The following is a 26,388-nucleotide window of genomic DNA, read 5'->3' on the forward strand; positions in this document are numbered from 1 at the left end:
GGGACCCTAGAGTAACCTCTCAATGGACAGCCTTGGCGATGAGGTGGCTGCTGATCCCTTTCAACTAGGCCAGCAATCCAGAAGCCAAAGAAAGGTTGTGTGCAGAGACTTCTGTAGGAAGGAAGGTCCAAAATTATCACTCTTGGACTGAGCCAAGATCCTAGAGAAGGGACATTTCCTACCCTGGGGACAAAGCTGCTCTTTGGAGGCTAGGAGGACATGGGACAGCTTAGATCTCCAGGTTATAAAGAAGAGCCATTCAGCAGGGAGGAGGTCCCCACCCACCCCATAGTCTCAGCTCCAGAGCTGGAACCCAACAGGGAGGATGGCTTGTTTCCTGCCCAGAATGTGTCAGGTACCATGTCCCCAGCACAAAAACATTCTGTCCTTGGAAGGCCCTAGAAACTTTCTGACTTCCACCTGTTTATAACTTTATATTCTAGCCTCACATACTTCTCTGGAGGATTAGAACTAAAACCCTCCAAAGGAAAAGGACCTGGGAACAGTGTGTGGGTATGAGAAGCCAGTGCCCCCTTGATGCCCAGGGAAGGGAGGGAAGGCCCCGGAGACCGAGCTGGTAACAGCCGCCATCTAAAGATGGGGAGGACAGTCTCTAGGTCTTGTCCTCAGACTCTTCACAAAACCAACTGGAATGCAGGTCTGGCCCTCTGAACCCAGAATTAGACCTGCTGGGGTGTTGGTTTCAGTGTTTTCTCTGCGGGGGTGGGGGGGGGAGGGGACACAACTCTCAGCCTTTGAGAAATCCTCTGTCACTTTCTCCCAGAACCTGTCACCAGCCTACCTGGGTAAGGCCTGTTTCAGACTCATGTGGACTCCACTCCCTTTCCTGCTCCCAACTATGAGGCATCCCCTAATAAAGCACTTGGCATATTTCCACGGCACATCCTTGGCTGAGTCCCAGGTGACTGACTGCAGCCTTAGGAAGGGACAAAAAGATGTCTGGGAAGTTGATGTCCACAAGGAGAGGAAAACTAAAGATACTCTGGATGATTGGCTGTGTCTCAGATTCCTTCGTCAGTGTCCCAGAAAATCCCAGCATCTCAACAGATATGTCATCCAGAGTCAAATGACAGGCAGGAAGCTTCTGGAAGGTAACCTTATCCTAGTCCCTGCTTGCAAACAGAATGATTCCTAAATTTGGTTCTGGAGCTGGAGTTTAAACAAAGTTTACCTCTAGGACTCTTTCAGTAGTATCTGATGTTAGAATTTCGACTTGAATATTCCTTCCATCTGGCAGAAATATATCCAGAGAGGCTGTCTTGGTAGTGATGCTAAATGTGTCCTGCAAGTGAAAGAAAATTATAGTAAGCCCCCACAGTGCCCTTCAGCGGGGTACATGGTGCAGAAATGGTCAGTATCTTTCTCTACCTGGACCCTTGGGGCATCTGGTGCTTAGAAACACAGAACGGGGATCCCTGGGTGGCTCAGCGGTTTAGCGCCTGCCTTTGGCTCAGGGTGTGAGTCTGGAGTCCCGGGGTCAAGTCACGCATCAGGCTCCCTGCATTGGAGCCTGTTTCTCCTTCTGCCTGTGTCTCTGCCTCTCTGTGTCTCTCATGAATAAATAAATACAATCTTCAAAAAAAATTTTTAGAAACACACAGAGCTGACTGTAGAGATTTGTGGGATGGTGTTCTGAGGGGCAGGGTGTGGTGAGGAGGGGTGTGGAGGGGCCAAAACCAGGCAATGACGTGCAGCTGAATAATTTCCAAACAACAGGCATCCATTTTTGGCGGGGGGGAGGGGGAGGAAGCTATCCACTTGACCTTGGGGCATCTCAGATTTTTGTTTGTTTGTTTGTTTGTTTATTTATTTATTTATTTATGATAGTCACAGAAAGAGAGAGGCAGAGACACAGGCAGAGGGAGAAGCAGGCTCCATGCACCGGGAGCCCGACGTGGGATTCGATCCCGGGTCTCCAGGATCGCGCCCTGGGCCAAAGGCAGGTGCTAAACCGCTGCACCACCAAGGGATCCCCGCATCTCAGATTTTAATTCTCATTTTGAATATTTGCAGGCATCCCTGAAAGTCCACAATCTGCAATAACTTATGATTGTGCTATAGCAAAACTCTGAAGTGTGCAAACCATGAGGCCTGAATGAGTAAGCACGTCACTCACTGGTGAGTTGGTGTCCGGCTGAGGTCCAGCTCCCCCAGCTCAGTCCTGCTTTGCTTGCACTTATACACTCTGCAAGGGGAAGTGTGTGCACTTGAGGCTACTGCAAATCTGGGGGCCTGTGAAGTTCTTGGATAGAGTGTTCTGCAATGTCAAGGACATGTTAGAGACACTGGGAAGGCCTGCATAGTCTAGGAAAGCGTGAAGCTGAAATTGGTGCTCAGGTACCACAGAGAGAGGGACCCCAGGAGGATGCATGGCCAGTGGCTGCCCAGCTGAGCCTCCCCGGGCAGTTGCGTTGCAGGGAGGGCTCTTTCTAGCACCTCCCAAGTGGGATACTGTCAGCCCCCAGGGCTGCTGCATTTCTGGGAGGCTGATTCAGGTCACAGCCTTTCTGAGCCCAGGTTTTAAGACAGGATCAAACTCTAAAACACCAACATATCCACTGTACGCAGTGAGTTCACTTCCTTCCTAGGCATTTAGAATGGCAGTAGTTACGCATCATCCTGGGGAGAACGGAGAGAAGAGTCACTCAAATCATTTTCTGTATTCTAAGCCAACTATATTAAGCTAGAATATTAGTAACACAGAGCTACCGAGACAATGCACACCCAGCCCCGGTTACTGCCTTCCTGGTATCTGGCTGGGGGAGAGAAGAACCAAACGACCCATCCTAAGGTTGTTTGGAGATCACAGAGCTGGGTTCAGGTGCACAGACCAAGTGGGACCTCTCCTCCCAACAGGCAACACCTCCCCTTTCCTTACCTCCACCGCATTCACAGATATAACAGATCAGGCTTCATAGGGAACTGGGGGACTCTAACAACTCAACTGCACTACCCAGGTACCTCAAAAGCCCGATCACATTAGGGACAAGCTTATTTTTTCTAATTTTATTATCAAAGGGTAAGCTTTGACTTTACATTTTAACTACCCCCTACCGTGTACTTACAAGTACTAAGTTTCTGTGGGTTCCCCCCAAATAATTATTGCAAATAGTCCCTTTCTAGGTACAGCTTTGCCTAGATGTTGGTTCTTAAAGTTTGGGACCTATAATCACAAACATGTCTTAACTCAGGAGAATAACACTCAAAATAAATGAAAATAATGCTATTGCTTTTTGGCCAGGTTCTTTTTTTATTTTTAAAGGTTTTATTTATTTATTCATGAGAGACACGGAGAGAGAGGTGGAGACATAGGCAGAGGGAGAAGCAGGCTCCCTATGGGGAGCCTGATGTGGGACTCTATCCCAGGGCCCCAAGATCACGACCTGGGCCAAAGGCAGACGCCCAACCACTGAGCCAACCCAGGTGCCCAACTTTTTGGTGAAATTCTAAAGGAAAGCTTAGCATTAATTTATATTACCTCAGTGCAACTCTCAACCCAAACCAAACTTTAGATGGGTAAGCAATGCACTCAGAGGTACCAAGGGACTGGGCTGAAACATGTGAAGAAATGGGTTTCAAGCCCAGCTCCCACACTCACCACATGGGACCTTGTGCAAATCTGGAGAGGTTATTTGCCCCCTGTGTTCTTCACTCCTTCAGCTTGAAAATAAGGGTGGTAATAATGCCCACCTCATAGGGCTGTGGTAAAGACTCAAAGAAGCAATGTGTGGAACTTGGAACGGCACTCACTGCAAACACCCAAATGGTGGCTATGTGGCTTTGTTATTGTTAGCAGAAGGAATGAGGAGGAAGTTATGTCCCTTTGATTAGAATGAGCGCCAACAGATAAGAAATAAAGGATTCAAGACAAGACTCAGGAAGATGTTTTTAATATTCATATCTAATCAAGTTGAGCTGTGTATATTTTACATCTTACACTATTATCTCTTGAATCCATCCACTTTTCATCTCCGCTGCCAGCACCATAGACCCAACTAACATCTCCTTTCCCTAGACTCTTGCAGTGGCCTCTTGGCCTCCATCTCACTCCACTACAGCGCACTCATAGCAGCCAAAGAAATATTTTAAAAATGCAAACCTAAAAATGTCCCACCACCCCTTGCTTAAAACCCTCCAAAGCCTTGCCTGGCTCATGGAAGGCAGCTATGCTCACCACTGTACCACCAACGCTGCCCTTAACATTGCTCACATGGTTTTCCTCTACTCACACCACTTCTGACACTAACTATCTGGAGTTAACACAGACACCACAAATTAAGGGCTCAATCCCACAGAACTGCCCCTCTCCAATTTCAGAAGCCAATAGCAAGTCCAGGCCTCCCACACTTCTCACCAACTGGGTAGAAATCAGAGGTTCCCACCATACCCTCCTCAAGATTGGTAATTTTCTGGAATGGCTCACAGGATTCAGGAAAGCTCTTTTTACCTTCTATTACCCTCTTATAAAGAAGACAATCCAGAAACAGCCAAATGGAAAAGATGCACAAGGCAAGGCATGTGGAAAGGGGCACTGAGCTTTCCATGCCCTCTGAGCACACACTAACCTGCCAGCACCTCAGCATGTTCACCAGCTCCAAAGGTTCAGAGAGCTTTATCACATAGGCATTGATAAACATTCTCAAGAGGAAGTGAGGAAATAGTCACTTCCCAGATCCCCCAAACAAAGCCAGAATGAACCAAACCTCCCAAGTCAGTAGGTTGCCCCAACTTCCCAGGCACACAAAAGCTACTCCAAATACCTTCTCAGCCTTCTTTTTCTCAAATATGTTGTTCACACAAGGAAGGACACAAAACACTACAATTTTAGAATTGAGAACATTAGAAAGTCTTTAGTCTAAAGACTTTTCAAACTTCCCTTTATCTCCAAGGTGATCACAGGGCAAAAACATAGAATGAAAAAAAAAAAAAAAACATAGAATGTAGTAAGTCAACAGAGTCTAGGGACACAAAACAAGCGGTACATGGTTAGGGCAGGACTGGGTGAGCTACCATCATCCTAGAAATATCGCATAACATCAATGGAGCAGGGGCTCTGTATCCAGGTCTTTTTACTTATGAGATATGTGCCCTCAGACACATTACTTAACTTGAACAAGAGATCCTAATAGCACCTCCTTCCACAAGTTATAGGGGATAAATGAGACCAGGCCTCTCCCAGATTAAATCACCCTATGGAGGGAAACCCCTCTTGTTTTTGCAACTTGCATATGATAATCCTTGACAAAGGCTTTCCTCAGAGGGGTGCCAGGGAGGTTGCACACATTCACATTTCTAATGTCCCTATGTCCTCGCCCAGAGAGAAGATGCTCTTGTACTGCTGACCCCGGAGAGCCAGGCCTGGGAGCATATGATTACATGGCAATAATCACTTGGCAACTGCAGGTCAACCACTTATCAGGAGCAGTGAAGATATGTAGGTCTGTATACTGAGGTAGGCAACTGCTGTTCCTACCTCAATTTACAATAATCCCCGTTCCTCGGGCTCCTTTCACATTCAGCAAATCCACATATCACCACTGCTCATTCCAGTTCTCCAGTTCCTGTATGTCCTGCAGGAGCATCTTGCTGCAAGCTCCATAAGCCAACTCTCTCCTGCATTGACTGCATCTATTTACTGCCAATACATCGCTCTGGCCCTGAAAGGTAGTCAGAGGAGGATCTGCTGGAAGTTGGGGTAGACTCACCCCCAATACTACACGGCTACTGGCTTCACTTTTACTAATATCAGTCCTGAGTCTTCTAGACCACCAGATATCTATGTGGTTTGTTGTTTTGTCCCTAATGGGAAGAAAAATCTAGAGTATAATCTTACTTCCCTGCCCACCCGAGAAATTTTCCAGCTCAATGGTCTCTTCCATTAGAAGGTCTCCCAGACACGCTCTCATCCATGGCAGTGTGTCCCAGCCCTTTTCTCACCAGGGCACACATACGGAATGATATTTGTACATCACACTGGGGTAAGCAGAGTGGCAGGATTCACAAATGCTGCACCGGAGTTGAGAGGACAGAAAGGTCGACACAGCCCTCACCTTCCCCGGGGTCATGCCCAGCAGCATAGCACGCATGGTGTGTGGTCCTGTCTCACAGAGCTTGTTACATTTAGTGCTGTGCCCAGTGACGTTTGTTTCCCCAAAAAGACAGTTTCCCAGACTCTGTGAGCTGGACGGGGTGCTATTTACTGGTGTCTCCCCAGCCTCCAGAGCAGTGTTGGCTCGCAGCAGGCATTCACTACACATTCGTTCAACGTATGAATGAAAAAGGACAGAATGAAGTAGGGCAGGGATGCGATGAACACAGAACCACCTTCCTGATTTAAATGTCTTTTTAAAAATCATCAACGTCTTTTATAAATAGCTTTAGAAGTAAAGTTACTTCTGCCCTGCTCTCCTCTGGAGACAAACAGAAAATGAGCGGAAGGAAAATCATCCTTGAAGAAGTTGAAAATTGTCCCGAGCCTGAACCACTAATGGGATTTGTAGAGGGGCTGCCAAGTGTAGTGAAAATCAGACCTGGCCAGGGAGGGGAGAAGCAGGGGTGTTGAGGTGCCAGAGAATGTAGGTCACACAGAAGCTGCCTTAAAGCCGTTAATCACCAGGGCCTAGTGTGATTAGGGAGCCCAACTGCAGGCCCATTTCACACTACCTGGTGGCAGGGGAGGCCAAAAAAATGTGCAGATGCACTATCTTTGCAGAAAGCAGTCTCTCAGCATTGTTGGGAAGAGAAGAAAGGACTGGTGCTAATGGTAGCACATATTTCCTAAGTGTTAAGTTTGCCAGATAATGTTTAAGTGCTTTAAGAGATATTTAAGAGATATTGAAGGGAGTACCTGGGTGGCTCAGTGGTTGAGCGTCTGCCTTTGGCTCAGGTCATGATCCCGGGGTCCTGGGATCGAGTCCCGCATCAGGTTCCCCACAGGGAGCCTGCCTCTCCCTCTGCCTATTTCTGCCTCTGTGTCTCTCATGAATAAATAAAACCTTAAAAAGAGAAAGAAAGAGATTGAAGGCTTACTGAATTCTCAAAACAACCCTGTGAGGCAGAGGTTATTCTCCCCATTTTACAGATGGGGAAACTGAAATACAAAGAGGCTAAGTAAATTGCCCCAAGCCATACAAATTGAAAGTTGGGCAGTCCAAATTTAAATCTGGGTCATCTCACTCCTGACCTTGCACTCTTAACTACTCAGCCAGTCCTGAGACTACTTAGAAAGGGGGTTCAATTGCTAGGTTGTCATGTGTGGAACTATAGCTATGGCTTCACTGCTAGACACACTGCCCAGCCCCCAGGCAGAACCTTAGAGAAAGTGCTCAGAAACAAGAGGTAGGATTCAGGAGTATAATAGAGTCAAATGCCTCAACCCTAGCCCCTCCCCCTCCAACACTGTGTGTCAGCTGGCTCACAAAGCACAGCCCCTTCCAAAGCTGAGTGATTGCCTGAGAAGAAATAGAAAGAGCCCTTGGCACAACTCCTGTGGGGAAGGAGGGAGGAATCGTGGCCAACTAAAGGTAAAAAATATATTCCTCAAACCATGGCACTAAGGAGATGACAATGACAGATGTATTAGTAAAAATATGGCTTCTCTGAACTAAGACCTCAAAGAACAGATGGAGGCCTCAAAAAAAGAGGTAAGATAGCAAAGATATAAAAGTCATCTGGCAAAGTTGACAGAAGAAACAGAGAGAAAAATAAAGCCCTTGCAAGAGGGAACATCTCATCAGAGGAAGCAAGGTAAGGTAAGACACGGAACTAAAACCAGGTAGAAATCTTTCAAATTATCAGAAAAAGAAAAAAGGCACTCAGAACAAAGCTCCAAAACACTGACAGCCCATGAGTGGTTTTTAAAGAGCACTGAAAGCAAAAGCCATAATGTGCCCAAAAAAGATGACAGAATTGAGGCCAAACGCACAGAGGTGCGTTGATGGTGTATTGATGGAGAACAATGTGCAAGATGCAGAATTAAACAAACCAGTCTCTGTAAGTGCATGGAATTTGTGCTTATTTGTAAAACATAAAGGATATGCATACATATGAACACATGTAGATGCACAGAAACGTGTAGAAAGAACACACATTAAACTGGAAACAGTTGTCTCTGAAAAGGGGTGCCGGAGGTTTGTGGTGGGATCATATGCCTTTTTGTGCTGTTTGAGTTTTATGACCATCAACACCTCAACAACAAACTTTCCAAAGAAAAAGAAAGCACATATTTTTAAGCCATCAAATATATGTGAAAATAGGAATAGTGACACCATGGGAGACCCCAGGGTCACTTCTCAAGTTGAATGATCCAGTTAGTATACCTACACAATTGACCCACTGAATAAATGAAATTTGCTCCCAGTTCTTACAAATTCCATCAAAGTATCATTCCTCCGTTAGGGATCCGGTTCAATAATATCATGTTATTCTTATGACTTCAATCTTCTCAAAGCTTTCCATTCAGTCAAGAACATACTTGTAGGCATAAACATGTTCCCCTGTGTATAACAAGAATAAGTGGTGTGCTGACCAAGCCTACTTGGCAAACTTCCAGCCTCTACAGGGCAAGTGGTCAGTAGTTCTGAAGACCAACAAAGGAAAGGGAGTTGCACAATGTCATCTCTGACTTTTCTTTGTGACCCATTTACAAAAACGTCAGGAGCAGAGAATATACAAGTATCAGTTGGGATGGCTCTTATTGCTATCTCGATGTCTTTACTGTGGCACTCTTGATTCCAGCGAGAGATGGAAGGTCCCAGAGTTGTGGGGGCCCTTAATGATGAAAGGTTCTCTTCCCCATGGCCAGAGATATACAGTGCTTAGGCTACAGGATTAAAAAGGTATCTGCTTAATTAAGATGAGTTACAAAAAAAAAAAAATTAAGATGAGTTCCAAGGTTGAGTGACATGCTTATTTTCCATCAAGAATCTAAACCTCCAAAAACCAAAACAAAACAAAATAGGAACCATCCTCCAGTTACTGCGAACGAATAGATTTTATCCCATGTGGGGTCAATGGCCAGAAACATGCACATGGTAACTAAGAGACATGTCCAGCAGTAAAATCATGATCTTAAAAAAAGAAGAGCACACTTACCAACTGTACGAGTTTTAAAAAGTCAACGAAGACATCACTTCTCAACATGTTTGGGTCCACAGTTACTGAAAAATATAGATGGTGATCCAGTTAGCACAGGGCTGAGTTGACTTCTCTGTTAAATTGCTCTATCCCCCAGGGAATGCTGAAGGCCTTGCCAGTACAACCCTGCCTCCTTGAGCAATGGAGCTATGACCTGTCAAACACATGAAAATCCACAAAGCTTGCCTCCTCAAGGCAGCCTTGACAGCAACATAAACCCATCATATCAGGCCCAGGAGTCTCACTTTAGTCCCACAGCTCCATATCACTCCCCATCCAGCATGCTGCCCTTCCAGGATGATGATGAACTTAATGTGAAAAGCAAAAGGGTCTTAAAACTTGGACCTGGACTTCTACTTTGGCAAGACAATTTCTTAATTTGAAAATTTGAAATCAACCAAGAAATGCTGATTGAGAGGATCTCTCTTACCAGAAGCTCTCAAGAGGTTATCCCCAGAAAAATTATTAGAAGGCTGTCATAGAAACTTAAAGTTTTCTACTCTTCTATAAGAGTAATTTACCCTCGTAGTTTTTAAAGTTCAGATACCAATATTCAGGTGCTGTGGCCAGAGAAGAGGGGCAGAGACTTTCCCCTGAAGAGTCCAGACTCCCCCATGAGGCGCTCCCCAGCCTGCTTTCCTCAATTCTTACCCTCCTTCCCATAATGTCTCTCCTGGAACCTGCCCTCTAGCCAAACCTAGATACTTACTAAATCTGTAGCAGATGTCTTTCTCTTTCCCTTCTCTCTCCTTTTCTTTCTTCTCTTTTTCTCTCTTTTTTCTTTCTTTCCTTCCATCCTTCTTTCCTTCCCTCCCCCCTCCTTCCTTCTTTCCTTTCCTTTCTTGCTTTTTTGGTAGCTGTTTCAATTGATTTCATGATGTAGCTCCTACCAGCATTCAAAATGAGCACTTACTGAAGTCATTTGGAGTTGTATCTTTCCCCCCAAATGCAACATTTTTCAAAAGAAAATAAGGAAAAGAAAGTCTCTGTATTATGAGAATCTTTTTATAAAAGGTATTCTCTTGGGATGCCTGGGTGGCTCAGTGATTGCACATTTGCTTTTGGCTCAGGTCATGATCCCAGGGTCCTGGGATCGAGACCTGCATCAGGCTCCCTGCATGGAGCCTGCTTCTCCCTCTGCCTATGTCTCTGCCTCTGTGTGTCTCTTATGAATAAATAAATAAAACCTTTTATAAAAAAAAAAGGTATTCTCTCTTTTTTAAGGGAGGTATTTTCTGCTTGGGGGTGGGGGGAGCCCTTGTCTTATTTTCTGGAATATATGCGGTATATTTGCAAATTAACAGTATGCTTATTAGCATGGATTCTTGGAGATGAGGAAAGCTGTTGAAAAAATGGTTCATCCAATTAGTATTTACTGTGCAACTGTTAAGGACCAGCTACAATGCTAAGCACTTGTATATTTTAGTTCATTTAATTTTCACAACAAACCCTGAGGTGAATATTATCTCCATTTTACAGATAGACACTGAAGCTCAGAGAACATAAATGTCTTGACCAAGGTCACACAACCAGTGAAGTACAAACCTAGGATTTGATTCTGGATCTGACTCTGGAGCCCAGGTCTCAGTCACAACACTGAGTTCCCTTGTTCTCTCTTGCCAGAGGATGCAGGAGCTAACCCCCATGAAGTGCACAAAGGCCAGGTCTAGAAAAGCAACCCTTTAGGCACTGTGATCCTTGCCAAAAGGCCCATAGTTAAAGGAGTACTTCACTAAGACATGAGAAATCAAACCAAGAGAGAAGAAAAATTCAACAGGTATTACATTTTGAGTTTGAGAAGGCTTATTTAACACGTTCAAAAGAGGTATAATTTCCATTACAAAAAATGAATGGGAAATAAATGACTTCTAGAATGTTTATTTACTATCTTTAAGGAAATATGTGCAGCCATGAGAAATAAGTTTATAATTGAAGAAGTTTATAATTGCTGGTCTAGAATGGTCTGTAAAATATATATTTTAAGAGGGAAAAATCAACTCACAGAAGAAACTACCATTTTTTCTTAAGCTATGAAGGATATCAGTGAGATAACTGGTGTAGTTTGAAAAAAGTTTCTAGATTAGCTGACATGTATCAGTGTTAATCACCTGATTTTGATAACTACACTGGTTTAGAAGAGAATGTCCTTGATGTTAGGGAACACACACAGAAGTATTTAAGGGGAAAGTGGCTTGTGTAACACAGGCCTCTCAAAAAAATATATATATATAATATACCTATGCATACTCATGAAATTGAGGAGAGGTGGTAAAGCAAGTGTAAAATGTTAGCATTTGGGAAATCTGGGTGAAGACTACAGAAACTCTGTGTGTTATTTCTTCATCTTTTTTTGTAAGTCAGAAATTCTTTCAGAATAAAGTTTTTGAGAGTCAGGTACCTAAAAGTATATGGAGTACATTTCAATTTGTATTTAACAAACAGGGATGCATACACATCAGTAGACACAAAAAATTTTTCCATGGAATCTATAAGCCGCTTGTAATGGTGCGTACTTCTAGAGGCCTGTGGGGCTGATCTGGAAGGGAATGTACCTTTCATTGTACACTCTTCTGACAAGTTCTATTTTTAAAATATTTTGTGTATATACTATTTTCTCCTTCTCAAAATCTTTAAATAGTTTAATGTCAATTTTGCTATTTCTCCCAAACCCCCTCTTTTTAAGAGGGTTCAGTTTTGCCAACCACAGTTTTGCTGTGCACAGTGTTCATAGGATGCAGGCAATGGACAGGGACTATGGTCCTGCAAGCCTCACCAGGGGACAGTAGACCTCTAAGGGTCCCTGGCAAGGACAGAGGCAGAAACGCATTTCTGGCATGTCTGATAAACATCTCTGGTATCTGCTGAGAGCTTTCAGGAAAATAATTCATCTCATACCTCTATTTCGGTCTCAGTCCAGGTAATATGGCTTTCACTTCTATAATCAAAGCCAACATACAACACCTAGGGGCAAATCTGAGAACAGAGTATTTTTAAAACCAATACAAGGCCATATTTTGTATGATTCCATTTATATTAAATGTTCAGAGCAGGCAAATCTATAAAGGAAGATATTAGTATGGGGGTGGTAGATGTATGTGGGGGAGAAGACTAAGGAGTGAATGATATTAGGTATGAGGTTTCTTTTTGACAAAAATGTTCTCAAGTTAGATCATGGTGGATGATTACACAATTCTGTAAATATACTAAAAAGCACTGAATTGCACAATTTATTTTTTTAACGATTTTAAAAATTTATTTGACAGAGAGAGAGAGTGGGCACAAGCAGGAGGAGTGGGAGAGAGAAGCAGGCTCTCCACTAAGCAGGGAGCCTGACCTGGGTCTTGATCCCAGGACCCGGGGAACATGACCTGAGCTGAAGGTGGATGCTTAACTGACTGAGCCCCCTGGTGCCCCTGTATTGCACACTTTAAATGCGTGAATTTTACAGTGTGTGATCTGTATCTCAAGAAATCTATAAAAATAAAATCCAAATACATACCATTCTGCAAATATTGTTCCAGCTGGTCCCTTCTCTCATTAGCCATGGAGGCGGTCATTGCAAGATAGTACTTTGGTGGAAAGGGTGGCAGGCAATTTCCAAAGACCCGCCTCAGCTGAAAGATCCAGAAAACACAGTTAAGACAAAGAATCTCCAATTCAAGATTGATGAGACACCAAAGCCTCCTCTTGGGACAAGTCTCATTCTAGTACTTAATTGAAAATTAACCCTTCCTGGTGACCTAAAGGAGGAAAAGGTGATGCTTTGATTTTCTTAAGGAAGAGTTTATTTCAGGATCACTTTCTGAAAATACTATTAGACTAGACATACTACAAACTGACCTCTCCAGTCTGAGTTTAGTAGATCTGGGATACATTTTAATTTTTCACTTGTTTTTGCAAGACTGCCTACCACTCACACCATACAATGTTTCTTCAATTCATTCTTCAATAGCATCTGTGATACCAATGATGACAGTTAGGAATTTAATTCTCCACCCCACCATCAAATCTGAACATACAGCAGATGTTTATAGCATGCTATCTGATATGTTATCCACCAGCCAGTGATAATGAGCACTGGGAATATGGCTAGTCCGAATTGATATATGCCATCAGTATAAAATACACTCCTGACTGCCAAACTTAGTACAAATTTTTTAAAAAGTAAAATATTTTGCTAGTATTTTCTTATATTGATTATATGTTAAAATGATAATATTTTATATGCTTGATTAAATAAAGTATATTAAAATTAATTTCACTGTTTCTTTTTATGCTTTTTAATTGGGCTACCAGAAAATTTTAAATTACATATGTGGCTCATACTATATTTCTATTGAACAGTGCTGGTATATAAAATTTCTATAAGGCTAACATATGATGCCAGTAGAAACCTAGTGCGGCCCCTTCCCACCCTCCCACTCACCCAAATGTTGATCCAAGACCAAGGTGGTAATTATTTTTACGTAAGCAAAATAGTGGATTTATGAAGAATATGATTTAAATTAAGATAATCAAAAAGTGCATCTTCCTTCATTCCAGCCCTATACCTACAGTAGCAGCTTGCAGATGAGGCATGGCATCATTCTCTTTAAAATATGAGAAAGGAGAGGTGCCTGAATGGCTCAGTCATTTAAGCCTCTGACTCTTAACTTTGGCTCAGATCATGATCTCAGAGTCGGAGATCAAGCCCGCATTGGGCTCCATGGTCAGCCTGCTGGAGATTTCTCTCTCCCTCTGCCCCTCTTCCCACTCTCTCTGAAATAAGTAAATCTTTAAATAAATAAATAAACACACAAAAACAAACAAACAAATACATAAAGGGAGAAACTAGTCAGGAATCAGGTTTTAACATGGTATGCCTGGAGAAGAAGGGTGAAAGCTCTTACTATTGCCCTAGTCAGTGGCTTAAAGAAAATGAAAACAGATTTAAGAGAAACAAACAGATAAGAATTTTAAGTCCATGGCTTTTATCACAAATACAGTGTGTATCTGGTGAATATTAACTTTGCATAGGCCATGGCTTCAAAATACATCAAGAATCTTACCAATCCTCTCCACCCCCACTGCCATCACCCTGGTTCAAACCACTGTCCTCTCTTTGCCCCATTATTGCAGCAGCTTTATGACAGATCTCTCTACTTCTGCCCTTAACCCCCTTCAATTTATTCTTAATACAGCACCTCAAGTAACATTCTAAAAAAGGTAAGCTGGATCAATCTATTGCCCTGCTCAAAATCCTTCATGGCTTCCTATCTCACTCAAGGAAAAACCAGTATCTTTAAAATGGCCGAGAGCTATGCCACTTAATATGATGGCCACTAAGCCACCTGTGACTACTTAAACTTAAATCAATTAAAATGAAATAAAATCTACAATTCAGTTCCTCAGTTGTACTAGCCACATTTCAAATACTCAATTATATTTGTGGCAAGTTGATACTGAATTGGACAAGGCAAACATAGAGCATTTCTATCAGTGCAGAAAATTGGACAGCATTGGTCTAAGATCTAGAAAGTTTAGCAAATGCCTGCCTATAGGTAAGATAATTAGGCAAATGGATGACAGGTGATGGGAGCCAGGTTTTTCAATACTGAAGAGTACTCAGATAAGCAAGAGGACTAGGCTAGAATAATCCATGTGGTGACAGATTATAGTTGGAGATATTGGTATGAACTCATATTTGGCTTAACATAGGTGCATATGGCTACATATAAAAATATTTATAGGTATGTGTATACACATATTTCCTTGCTCCATCAGCAAAGAGGGCCTAGAAACAACAACACTACAGTAACAACGAACATACCATACCTAGTCCAAGATCTTGGTTTCTCTTAACCATTCCCCCAACTAAAGCAACCATGACCAAAGCAAGAGATATATATAAGAGGAGTCTGGAGCATTTTGTAGCACCAGAAAACAAGAAAGTACTAAAAAAAAAAAATCAACAATGGCTGTGTGTCAAAGAGGCACAAGAGCAGACAAAGAGCTCCCATGGATCAAAGCTGGAACCACTAAAATAACAAAATTAAGGCAGTATTGAAGTATAACCCAAAGCATAAAGTAATATCCAGGAGTCTATGCAGATATAAATTACTGAATAGGGGATCCCTGGGTGGCTCAGCGGTTTAGCGCCTGCCTTTGGCCCAGGGCGCAATCCTGGATCGAGTCCCGCGCGTCGGGCTCTGGGCATGGAGCCTGCTTCTCCATCTGCCTGTGTCTCTGCCCCCCCCCCCCCCGACTATCATGAATAAATAAATAAATAAATCTTTTAAAAAATAAATTACTGAATAAATAAATAGGAGAGAAGAGACAAATCTGTGAAGAATCCTTATAATTTATGTAGATATTCACCCCACAAGGAGATGGAGCATTAATCCCTACTCTTTAAGCGTGGACTACACATACCGACTTCCTTCCAAAGGGTATACTTTGGAAAAGGAGGAAAAAGAGTACATTTTTAACATTTAACATATCAGACAAATCCAGTGGTCCAACCTGACAAACACAGCCTCAGTCAGGTGATCAAGGTGAGCATCCACAGTGCTAAGTCATGATGATGGTAGGTACTCCTCCTGTGATATAAGAATAACATTGACCTCTGAGGTCTTACATAACCCCAACCCAGTCATGTGAAAGACATCAGATTCTAACAGAAGGATACCTCACAAAATAACTGACTAGTGCACCTCAAAATGGCCAGTAAAAACAAGGAAAGTCTGAGGAACTGACATAGTCAAGAGGAGTGTAAGCAGACAAGTAAATGTAATGGGATGCTAGGGAAGCAATAGGACATTAGGCTAATACTAAAGAAATATAGCTGAATTGTAGGCCATACTTAATAATAATGTATTAATATTCGCTCATTGTTACAATTGTTCCATGGAAAACAACAGGACAAACCGAGTGCAGGGATATATGGGAACTCTCTCTACTATCTTTGCAATTATTCTGTAAATCTATAACTGGTCCACAAAAATAAAGTTATTTTAAAAAAGAAAAACCTGGGGGGAGGGGCAAGATGGCGGAAGAGTAGGGTCCCCAAATCACCTGTCTCCACCAAATTACCTAGATAACCTTCAAATTATCCTGAAAATCTATGAATTCGGCCTGAGAATTAAAGAGAGACCAGCTGGAACTCTACAGTGAGAAGAGTTCGCGCTTCTATCAAGGTAGGAAGACGGGGAAAAAGAAATAAAGAAACAAAGGGCTCCAAGGGGGAGGGGCCCCGCGAGGAGCAGGGCTGAGACCGGGGCGAGTGTCCCCAGGACAGGAGAGCCCCGTCCCGGAGGAGCAGGAGCTGCACCGACCTTCCCGGGCGGAAAGGGGCTCGCGGGGAGGTGGAGCAGGACCCAGGAGGGCGGGGATGCCCTCGGGCTCCCGGGGACAGTAACAGACACCTGCGCCCCGGGACAGTGCGCCGAGCTCCCTAAGGGCTGCAGCGCGCACGGGGGGACCCGGAGCAGCTCGGGGGGCTCGGGGGCGGCTCCGCGGAGGGGGCTGCGGGGCGGGAGCAGCGCGGGGGGGCTCGGGGGCGGCTCCGCGGAGGGAGCTGCGGGGCGGGAGCAGCTCGGGGGGCTCGGGGGCGGCTCCGCGGAGGGGGCTGCGGGGCGGGAGCAGCTCGGGGGGGCTCGGGGGCGGCTCCGCGGAGGGGGCTGCGGGGGGGGGAGCAGCTGGGGGGGGCTCGGGGGCGGCTCCGCGGAGGGGGCTGCGGGGCGGGAGCAGCTCGGGGGGGCTCGGGGGCGGCTCCGCGGAGGGGGCTGCGGGGCGGGAGCAGCTCGGGGGGGCTCGGGGGCGGCTCCGCGGAGGGGGCTGCGGGGCGGGAGCAGCTCGGGGGGCTCGGGGGCGGCTCCGCGGAGGGGGCTGCGGGGCGGGAGCAGCTCGGGGGGGCTCGGGGGCGGCTCCGCGGAGGGAGCTGCGGGGCGGGAGCAGCTCGGGGGGGCTCGGGGGCGGCTCCGCGGAGGGGGCTGCGGGGCGGGAGCAGCTCGGAGGGGCTCGGGGGCGGCTCCGCGGAGGGGGCTGCGGGGCGGGAGCAGCTCGGGGGGGCTCGGGGGCGGCTCCGCGGAGGGGGCTGCGGGGCGGGAGCAGCTCGGGGGGGCTCGGGGGCGGCTCCGCGGAGGGGGCTGCGGGGCGGGAGCAGCTCGGGGGGCTCGGGGGCGGCTCCGCGGAGGGGGCTGCGGGGCGGGAGCGGCTCGGGGGCGGCTCGCGGAGGGGGCTGCGGGGCGGGAGCAGCTCGGGGGGCTCGGGGGCGGCTCCGCGGAGGGGGCTGAGGGGCGGGAGGAGCTCGGGGGGCTCGGGGGCGGCTCCGCGGAGGGGGCTGCGGGGTGGGAGCAGCTGGGGGGGGCTCGGGGGCGGCTCCGCGGAGGGGGCTGCGGGGGGGGGAGCAGCTGGGGGGGGCTCGGGGGCGGCTCCGCGGAGGGGGCTGTGGGGCGGGAGCAGCTCGGGGGCGGCTCCGCGGAGGGGGCTGTGGGGCGGGAGCAGCTGGGGGGGGCTCGGGGGCGGCTCCGCGGAGGGGGCTGTGGGGCGGGAGCGCCAATCCAGTGCAGGCCCCGCAGCACAGGGCGCCGGAACACAGCCCAGGATCCCGCCTCCCCCGGAACAGGCAGAGGCCGGGAGGGCCCAGGACCGTGAGGACGCTCCTGCCCCGAGCTGAGCAGATCAGTGGCCCCGCCCCGGAGCCTCCAGGCCCTGCAGACGGAGAGCTCCGTGGTGACTGCGGGGGCTGACTCCAGGGCTCCAGAGCTGGCCCCGCCACTAGGGCTGTTGCTCCTGGGGCCTCACGGGGTAAACAACCCCCACTGAGCCCTGCACCAGGCAGGGGCAGAGCAGCTCCCCCAACTGCTAACACCTGAAAATCAGCACAGCAGGCCCCTCCCCCAGAAGACCAGCTAGACGGACAAGTTCCAGGGGAAGTCAAGGGACTTAAAGTACACAGAATCAGATGATACTCCCCCGTGGTTCCTTTTTTTTTTTTTTTTTTTTGCTTTTTGATTTGTTTCCTTCCCCCACCCCCCTTTTTTCTCCTTTCTTTCTTTTTCTTTCTCCTTTTCTTCTTTTTTTTCGTTTTTTTTCTTCCTTTTTTTTCTCTTTCTCTTTTCTTTCCTTCTTTCTCTCCTCTCTTTTTCTCCTTTTCCCAATACAACTTGCTTTTGGCCACTCTGCACTGAGCAAAATGACTAGAAGGAAAACCTCACCTCAAAAGAAAGAATCAGAAACAGTCCTCTCTCCCACAGAGTTACAAAATCTGGATTACAATTCAATGTCAGAAAGCCAATTCAGAAGCACTATTATACAGCTACTGGTGGCTCTAGAAAAAAGTATAAAGGACTCAAGAGACTTCATGACTGCAGAATTTAGAGCTAATCAGGCAGAAATTAAAAATCAATTGAATGAGATGCAATCCAAACTAGAAGTCCTAACGACGAGGGTTAACGAGGTGGAAGAACAAGTGAGTGACATAGAAGACAAGTTGATAGCAAAGAGGGAAACTGAGGAAAAAAGAGACAAACAATTAAAAGACCATGAGGATAGATTAAGGGAAATAAACGACAGCCTGAGAAAGAAAAACCTACGTTTAATTGGGGTTCCCGAGGGCGCTGAAAGGGACAGAGGGCCAGAATATGTATTTGAACAATTCTAGCTGAAAACTTTCCTAATCTGGGAAGGGAAACAGGCATTCAGATCCAGGAAATAGAGAGATCCCCCCCTAAAATCAATAAAAACCGTTCAACACCTCGACATTTAATAGTGAAGCTTGCAAATTCCAAAGATAAAGAGAAGATCCTTAAAGCAGCAAGAGACAAGAAATCCCTGACTTTTATGGGGAGGAGTATTAGGGTAACAGCAGACCTCTCCACAGAGACCTGGCAGGCCAGAAAGGGCTGGCAGGATATATTCAGGGTCCTAAATGAGAAGAACATGCAACCAAGAATACTTTATCCAGCAAGGCTCTCATTCAAAATGGAAGGAGAGATAAAGAGCTTCCAAGACAGGCAGGAACTGAAAGAATATGTGACCTCCAAACCAGCTCTGCAAGAAATTTTAAGGGGGACTCTTAAAATTCCCCTTTAAGAAGAAGTTCAGTGGAACATTCCACAAAAACAAGGACTGAATAGATATCATGATGACACTAAACTCATATCTGTCAATAGTAACTCCGAATGTGAACGGGCTTAATGACCCCACCAAAAGGCGCAGGGTTTCAGACTGGATAAAAAAGCAGGACCCATCTATTTGCCGTCTACAAGAGACTCATTTTAGACAGAAGGACACCTACAGCCTGAAAATAAAAGGTTGGAGAACCATTTACCATTCGAATGGTCCTCAAAAGAAAGCAGGGGTAGCCATCCTTATATCAGATAAACTAAAATTTACCCCGAAGACTGTAGTGAGAGATGAAGAGGGACACTATATCATACTTAAAGGATCTATCCAACAAGAGGACTTAACAATCCTCAATATATATGCCCCGAATGTGGGAGCTGCCAAATACATCAATCAATTATTAACCAAAGTGAAGAAATACTTAGATAATAATACACTTATACTTGGTGACTTCAATCTAGCTCTTTCTATACTCGATAGGTCTTCTAAGCACAACATCTCCAAAGAAACGAGAGCTTTAAATGATACACTGGACCAGATGGATTTCACAGATATCTACAGAACTTTACATCCAAACTCAACTGAATACACATTCTTCTCAAGCGCACATGGAACTTTCTCCAGAATAGACCACATACTGGGTCACAAATCGGGTCTGAACCGATACCAAAAGATTGGGATCGTCCCCTGCATATTCTCAGACCATAATGCTTTGAAATTAGAACTAAATCACAACAAGAAGTTTGGAAGGACCTCAAACACGTGGAGGTTAAGGACCATCCTGCTAAAAGATAAAAGGGTCAACCAGGAAATTAAGGAAGAATTAAAAAGATTCATGGAAACTAATGAGAATGAAGATACAACCATCCAAAATCTTTGGGATGCAGCAAAAGCAGTCCTAAGGGGGAAATACATCGCAATACAAGCATCCATTCAAAAACTGGAAAGAACTCAAATACAAAAGCTAACCTTACACATAAAGGAGCTAGAGAAAAAACAGCAAATAGATCCTACACCCAAGAGAAGAAGGTAGTTAATAAAGATTCGAGCAGAACTCAACGAAATCGAGACCAGAAGAACTGTGGAACAGATCAACAGAACCAGGAGTTGGTTCTTTGAAAGAATTAATAAGATAGATAAACCATTAGCCAGCCTTATTAAAAAGAAGAGAGAGAAGACTCAAATTAATAAAATCATGAATGAGAAAGGAGAGATCACTACCAACACCAAGGAAATACAAACGATTTTAAAAACATATTATGAACAGCTATACGCCAATAAATTAGGCAATCTAGAAGAAATGGACGCATTCCTGGAAAGCCACAAACTACCAAAACTGGAACAGGAAGAAATAGAAAACCTGAACAGGCCAATAACCAGGGAGGAAATTGAAGCAGTCATCAAAAACCTCCCAAGACACAAGAGTCCAGGGCCAGATGGCTTCCCAGGGGAATTTTATCAAACGTTTAAAGAAGAAACCATACCTATTCTCCTAAAGCTGTTTGGAAAGATAGAAAGAGATGGAGTACTTCCAAAATTGTTCTATGAGGCCAGCATCACCTTAATTCCAAAACTAGACAAAGACCCCACCAAAAAGGAGAATTACAGACCAATATCCCTGATGAACATGGATGCAAAAATTCTCAACAAGATACTGGCCAATAGGATCCAACAATACATTAAGAAAATTATTCACCATGACCAAGTAGGATTTATCCCTGGGACACAAGGCTGGTTCAACACCCGTAAAACAATCAATGTGATTCATCACATCAGCAAGAGAAAAACCAAGAACCATATGATCCTCTCATTGGATGCAGAGAAAGCATTTGACAAAATACAGCATCCATTCCTGATCAAAACTCTTCAGAGTGTAGGGATAGAGGGAACATTCCTCGACATCTTAAAAGCCATCTATGAAAAGCCCACAGCAAATATCATTCTCAATGGGGAAGCACTGGGAGCCTTTCCCCTAAGATCAGGAACAAGACAGGGATGTCCACTCTCACCACTGCTGTTCAACATAGTACTGGAGGTCCTAGCCTCAGCAATCAGACAACAAAAAGACATTAAAGGCATTCAAATTGGCAAAGAAGAAGTCAAACTCTCCCTCTTCGCCGATGACATGATACTCTACATAGAAAACCCAAAAGTCTCCACCCCAAGATTGCTAGAACTCATACAGCAATTCGGTAGCGTGGCAGGATACAAAATCAATGCCCAGAAGTCAGTGGCATTTCTATACACTAACAATGAGACTGAAGAAAGAGAAATTAAGGAGTCAATCCCATTTACAATTGCACCCAAAAGCATAAGATACCTAGGAATAAACCTAACCAAAGATGTAAAGGATCTATACCCTCAAAACTATAGAACACTTCTGAAAGAAATTGAGGAAGACACAAAGAGATGGAAAAATATTCCATGCTCATGGATTGGCAGAATTAATATTGTGAAAATGTCAATGTGACCCAGGGCAATATACACGTTTAATGCAATCCCTATCAAAATACCATGGACTTTCTTCAGAGAGTTAGAACAAATTATTTTAAGATTTGTGTGGAATCAGAAAAGACCCCGAATAGCCAGGGGAATTTTAAAAAAGAAAACCATATCTGGGGGCATCACACTGCCAGATTTCAGGTTGTACTACAAAGCTGTGGTCATCAAGACAGTGGGGTACTGGCACAAAAACAGACACACAGATCAATGGAACAGAATAGAGAATCCAGAAGTGGACCCTGAACTTTTTGGGCAACTAATATTCGATAAAGGAGGAAGACTATCCATTGGAAGAAAGACAGTCTCTTCAATAAATGGTGCTGGGAAAATTGGACATCCACATGCAGTAGAATGAAACTGGACCACTCTCTTGCACCATACACAAAGATAAACTCAAAATGGATGAAAGATCTAAATGTGAGACAAGATTCCATCAATATCCTGGAGAAGAACACAGGCAACACCCTTTTTGAACTCGGCCATAGTAACTTCTTGCAAGATACATCCACGAAGGCAAAAGAAACAAAAGCAAAAATGAACTATTGGGACTTCATCAAGATAAGAAGCTTTTGCACAGCAAAGGATACAGTCAACAAAACTAAAAGACCACCTACAGAATGGGAGAAGATATTTGCAAATGACGTATCAGATAAAGGGCTAGTTTCCAAGATCTAAAAGAACTTATTAAACTCAACACCAAAGAAACAGACAATCCAATCATGAAATGGGCAAAAGACATGAAGAGAAATCTCACAGAGGAAGACATAGACATGGCCAACATGCATATGAGAAAAATGCTCCGCATCACTTGCCATCAGGGAAATACAAATCAAAACCACAATGAGATACCACCTCACACCAGCGAGAATGGGGCAAATTAACAAGGCAGGAAACAACAAATGTTGGAGAGGATGCGGAGAAAAGGGAACCCTCTTACACTGTTGGTGGGAATGTGAACTGGTGCACCCACTCTGGAAAACTTGTGGAGGTTCCTCAAACAGTTAAAAATATACCTGTCCTACGGCCCAGCAATTGCACTGTTGGGGATTTACCCCAAAGATACAGATGCAGGGAAACGCCGGGACACCTGCACCCCGATGTTTCTAGCAGCAATGGCCACGATAGCCAAACTGTGGAAGGAGCCTCGGTGTCCAACGAAAGATGAATGGATAAAGAAGATGTGGTCTATGTATACAATGGAATATTACTCAGCTATTAGAAATGACAAATACCCACCATTTGCTTCAATGTGGATGGAACTGGAGGGTATTATGCTGAGTGAAATAAGTCAGTCGGAGAAGGACAAACATTATATGTTCTCATTCATCTGGGGAATATAAATAATAGTGAAAGGGAATATAAGGGAAGGGAGAAGAAATGTGTGGGAAATATCAGAAAGGGAGACAGAACGTAAAGACTGCTAACTCTGGGAAACGAACTAGGGGTGGTGGAAGGGGAGGAGGGCGGGGGGTGGGAGTGAATGGGTGACGGGCACTGGGGGTTATTCTGTATGTTAGTAAATTGAACACCAATAAAAAATAAATTAAAAAAAAAAAGAAAAACCTGATGTTCTGGCTTCTTGAAAAATCAGAGGTTCTGGAATCACTGGGTTTACATTCCTCAAGTAATCATCCCCTATAGAGGAAGCTTAAGCAGTTCCCACCAGTCCCCATTGCCTCTCACCTGATCCATGCCTCTCATTTAAATCACCTGCCTGGCCCCTATAGCCATTGAAATTTGCAATCTTTCCTGCTTTAAATCTGGTAATATAAAATATTATAGCAACAATTCTTTTTTTTTTTTAATTCAAGGTAATTTTCCTGTTATGCTAAACACTGTCCAAAGACACCCCAGTTGGAGCATCAAACCAACAAGGCTGCTCAAACAACCTGGGACATATGTACCCCAGCTCTGCTAATTCCATTAAATAGGAGAAGAGAATTGTCTTCTTCACATGAGACTATTTCTTGATTAATGGATTAAGTGTCCTTTAAAAGGCACTTGTCGGGATCCCTGGGTGGCGCAGCGGTTTGGCGCCTGCCTTTGGCCTAGGGCGCGATCCTGGAGACCCAGGATCGATTCCCACGTTGGGCTCCCGGTGCATGGAGCCTGCTTCTCCCTCTGCCTGTGTCTCTGCCTCTCTTTCTCTCTCTGTGACTATCATAAATAAATAAAAATTTAAAAAAAATATTTAAAAAAAAAAAAGGCACTTGTCTTCCTAGGCATGCATTCACAAATGTCGAAGATGCTCTCAAATTAGTTTGAATCACAGCAGCCTTGAGCCACCAGAGCTTCCTGGGTTTTCTACAGGCAAGATAGTATAGTATCTTGGGGAAGCCCCTACCATAAAGTCAAAAGCTGGGGGGAAAGTCACCAAGGCTTATGGTTCTAATACCCATCACAGCCCAAAAACTCTTCCAGCAGATTTTATAACCTGAACTGACTTCTCAAGGAATCTTTCCCTTCCCCTCTCTAAAACTGGTCTAAGGGGGAAAATAAACATATCATAAACTGAGTAGTTAAGTCTGCCAAACATCAATCATTGACTCCCCAGTTTTTCAACTCCATCAGAATATAACCTGTCTACTGGTCTCAGCACACAGTTTAGCTATTAAAATCAATAGCATACTAAGAATTACCTGGTATTAGAGTTTAGCCCAAAGACTCTTTCCAAAATTGTTCAAAGATATCCAAAGGAAAACACACCTCTTTTGTTCTTTTATTATGAGATGTTTTGTTTGTTTGGGGTTTTTGTTTTTGAAAGACCATGTTTAGATAATATATATTTTTAATCCCAGCACAATCTCCTGCACTGATTTTCCATCATACAGTTCTGCCTTTTAACTTGAAGAGGACTTCACTGGCCAATGGAAAATATCACTTCCTTCCCCACCTTATGCACTCCTAGCCCCCCATACTTATCTCAAAGTGATGACCCGGGACAGGTGGAATTACAGACACAAATGGTGTACTTCCTAATGTCAGTTCCTAAAGTTGAGCTATCCATCCTACCTCTCCAAGGGTCCTTTGAATCAAAACCCCAGGTTTACCAGATAAAGGGTCACAGTTCAGAGCCAGACTGTGGCATCTGGTACCAAAGAACATTAGTCTGCAGCTTGTATGTTATTCCATTTGTTCCTCAAAATAGCCCTTTGAGGTAATCATCACCATTAACATGCCATCTTGCCACCTTCACATCAAAGTTGCATGACAATCACAGTAACCTGGAGATCAGAGAGATGAAGTGACTTTAACCAAGGTCCTAGAAGCCAAGGAATGGCAGATTTTCATTACTTTTCCCTTCTCTCCCTCATTTCTCTCCCTTCTTCCCCTTTTCTCCTCTTCCTAATCTCCAGTAAGCATCTACTAAAGGATTCTGTGCTGTGTATATTATGCCTACAGACTTCATTCATTCCTTCATTTAAATATTTGACTTTTGAAACTAAATAACCAAGGGAAGCAAAGTATATACACAAAAAGAGGACTATAACAAGGTCTAAACATGAAATGACACAGGAATCAGAGAAAAGCATCTCACGCAATCAAGGAAGACTTCCCAGAGGAGGTGAGGCTAGAGATGGATCTTGAAAAAGGGCTGGTCCCTGACCAGTGGGCCAGAAAGCAGAAGTCTTCCCAGGAGGTGGAAGTGAGGTAGTCAGAGGTGATGAGGTGATGAATAGGCCAGCCTGATACAAACAGAGAATCTGAATACGGAAGGAACTAGACTGGGTCAGTACCTGGTTTGGGGGGGGGGGGGGTGGAGAAGAAGACTAAACTAGTGCATCCAGGCTCATAGAGCATTTCCACTCCCACTGAAGGCTCTTTTGTAAGATTCTACGGAGATTTTATGGCTGATGTCCACTGCCATATCTGATATTGGCACCATGTTTGCAAAAATGCATGTATCCTTTTCATAGAGTCCAGTGTCACTTACACAGGATGGCCTCATCTTTAACACGTGGTCAGAATGAGCCGGTAAAATATTTCCTTTGCAGGTCTCTCTAAATCCCTTAGAGGAAGGTGGTGTAGGCAAGAGCAGAGCACAAATCAAACTGGTTTTACTTAGCTAAAGGCACAGAGAAAAGTCAGGTCAGGCATTTCACATGGCAGAGAGATGAGTGGCACTCAAAAGCAGAGGGGCAAGCTGCCAGGCCTGGAGGCAACCTCACCGTGGGCCAGGGCTGCGGGCAAGGACTTCAGAGGGCACTGGTCACAACCAGCATCTTGCAAGCACAGCCAGGTTCAGCCTCCCTTGGGTCCACCTTAAGGAATTAGCCTCCGCACAGCTTGGCAGACAAAGAGCAGGGGCCACTTCACCTGGGCAAGTGCCGTTCCTCAATCTCAAAGTTATCCAATGTACAAAACAGAAATCCAATATTTAAAGTCAAGAATCACACATGCTGAAGTGCCATCTGCGTGTGATATACCACAGTGCATGGGATCTAAGAGGAACTTAGTCAATATTTCTTAATAAATAAATCAGCTAATTCTCTAGGATGAAATTTTTATTCTATCAAGATATAGAGCTTCCTAGGAAATACACTTCTACTCATCAAACGCACCCCCAGATGGGGCCTTTTATTGTTTCCTTTTTTATAGTGGTATTACATCAGATTAAGAATT

The 26,388-nt window shown here is 44.6% G+C and overlaps 1 protein-coding gene across 8 annotated transcripts in view; it reads right to left on the reverse strand.

The window, feature by feature from the left end:
* The window catches only part of SNX31 (sorting nexin 31), a 73,148-nt gene that overhangs the window by 43,303 nt on the left and 3,457 nt on the right, over positions 1-26,388 (reverse strand). For all 8 annotated transcript variants that reach the window (XM_077846749.1, XM_077846748.1, XM_077846747.1 and 5 more), the window contains exons 3-5: positions 12,656-12,770; positions 9,115-9,179; positions 1,193-1,303 (exon numbers count right to left, since the gene is read on the reverse strand). In XM_077846749.1, coding sequence (XP_077702875.1) covers positions 1,193-1,303; positions 9,115-9,179; positions 12,656-12,770 — 291 coding nt within the window. The remainder of the gene's footprint in view (positions 1-1,192; positions 1,304-9,114; positions 9,180-12,655; positions 12,771-26,388) is intronic.

Source organism: Canis aureus, chromosome 14 (assembly GCF_053574225.1).
Source record: "Canis aureus isolate CA01 chromosome 14, VMU_Caureus_v.1.0, whole genome shotgun sequence".
Lineage (NCBI taxonomy): Eukaryota > Metazoa > Chordata > Mammalia > Carnivora > Canidae > Canis > Canis aureus.